The sequence below is a fragment of the Nicotiana tabacum genome, chromosome 17, assembly GCF_000715075.1.
Source record: "Nicotiana tabacum cultivar K326 chromosome 17, ASM71507v2, whole genome shotgun sequence".
NCBI classification, from domain to species: Eukaryota; Viridiplantae; Streptophyta; class Magnoliopsida; order Solanales; family Solanaceae; genus Nicotiana; species Nicotiana tabacum.
Window position 1 is genome coordinate 805,083 of NC_134096.1, and position 1,417 is coordinate 806,499.

The window sequence follows — 1,417 nt, forward strand, 5'->3', positions numbered from 1 at the left end:
CTAAAGTGGTAGACAATGATTATGTGATAATATATCTGTATATTGATGACATGCTTATATTTGGTACAAGTTTAAATATTGTGCAAAGTACTAAATTATTTCTATTTGCTAATTTTGATATGAAAGATCTTGGTGAAGTAAATACAATATTTGGAGTTAAAGTTATAAGGAGTGAAGATGGAATAATGTTGTCACAAGAACATTATGTTTATAGACTTCTTTAGAATTTTGAATATTTTAATGTCACACCTATGAGCACTCCTTTTGATGCTAATTCTCAATTGAAAAAGAATAATGGTGACCCAGTTGCTCAGTCTAAATATGCTCATATTATTGGGAGTCTGATGCATTTAATAAATTTTACAAGGCCTGATATAGCCTATGTTGTGTGTAGACTGACTAGATATACTCATAATCCCAACAGAGAGCATTGGTCTGCATTAGCTAGACTAATGAAATATTTGAGAGGAACCATGAATTATGGTATCCTATATAGTGGATTTCCTTTTACTTTAGAAGGGTACAGTGATGCAAACTGGATCTCTGATTCAGATGAGACAAAATCCACTAGTGATTATGTATTCACTCTTTGTGGTGGTACAATATCGTGGAAATCAGCTAAACAGACGATCATTGCTAGATCGACTATGGAATCGGAGTTTGTAGCTCTGGAGTTAGCTGGTTCTAAGGATGAGTGGCTAAGAAACTTCCTAACTGATATCCCTTTAATAAAGGATGTATTGCCTCATGTGTCTATACATTGTGATTGTCAAGCGGCAATAGTTATAGCAAAGAATAAATCTTATAATTGTAAAAGTAGACACATGAAATTGAGACATGATGTCATAAAGCAGCTGCTGAGAGATGGAATAATTTTCATTGATTATGTGAAGTCAGAAGTTAATTTGGCCGATCCTCTAACTAAACCTATGGGAAGAAAATTAATTCTTCAAACCTCAAAGAGATGGGTTTAAGGCCGCCATGTTGTCAATAGAGATAGTAACCCAACATATGTGATTGGATATCCCTTGAAGTAGGTTCATATGGGTAATAGTAAGTCAATATTGACACTGAAGCACTAAAAGAAAGTGCGTGACTGCTACTAATTGAGAGGATGAATTATAAATCTTAATGAAATTCATATTCCTTTAGGATGGTATATTTAAAAGCAGTATACACTTGATGAATTCACCTATACGAGAGTGGAGTGGGGCCGTTCCTAAGAGATTTTGGCCTAGTCTCTAGAACTCTCATGAATAATCAGGCACGCACATGGCCTAGTGGCGCAAAACCGTGATGAACAACAAAATTGTGAGGGTCGATATGATTGATAAAATCTCTGACTTACAATAGGAATTAGTGGGTCATAAAAATATTATATTTCACCAATAATTCTGTAAGTTAAGTTTTATTGGTC

The 1,417-nt window shown here is 34.3% G+C and overlaps 1 protein-coding gene across 1 annotated transcript; it reads left to right on the forward strand.

Annotated features, from left to right (window-relative positions):
• The first annotated feature begins 251 nt into the window (after positions 1-251).
• On the forward strand, positions 252-974 carry LOC142171462 (secreted RxLR effector protein 161-like). The gene has a single exon (XM_075233818.1). It carries the CDS (start codon positions 252-254, stop codon positions 972-974), a length of 723 nt encoding a protein of 240 aa, XP_075089919.1.
• The last annotated feature ends 443 nt before the right edge of the window (positions 975-1,417 follow it).

What these genes read in the sequence shown, in the direction of transcription:
- LOC142171462 (XM_075233818.1), top strand. Translation starts at nt 252, where the DNA reads ATGAGCACTCCTTTTGATGCTAATTCTCAATTGAAAAAGAATAATGGT.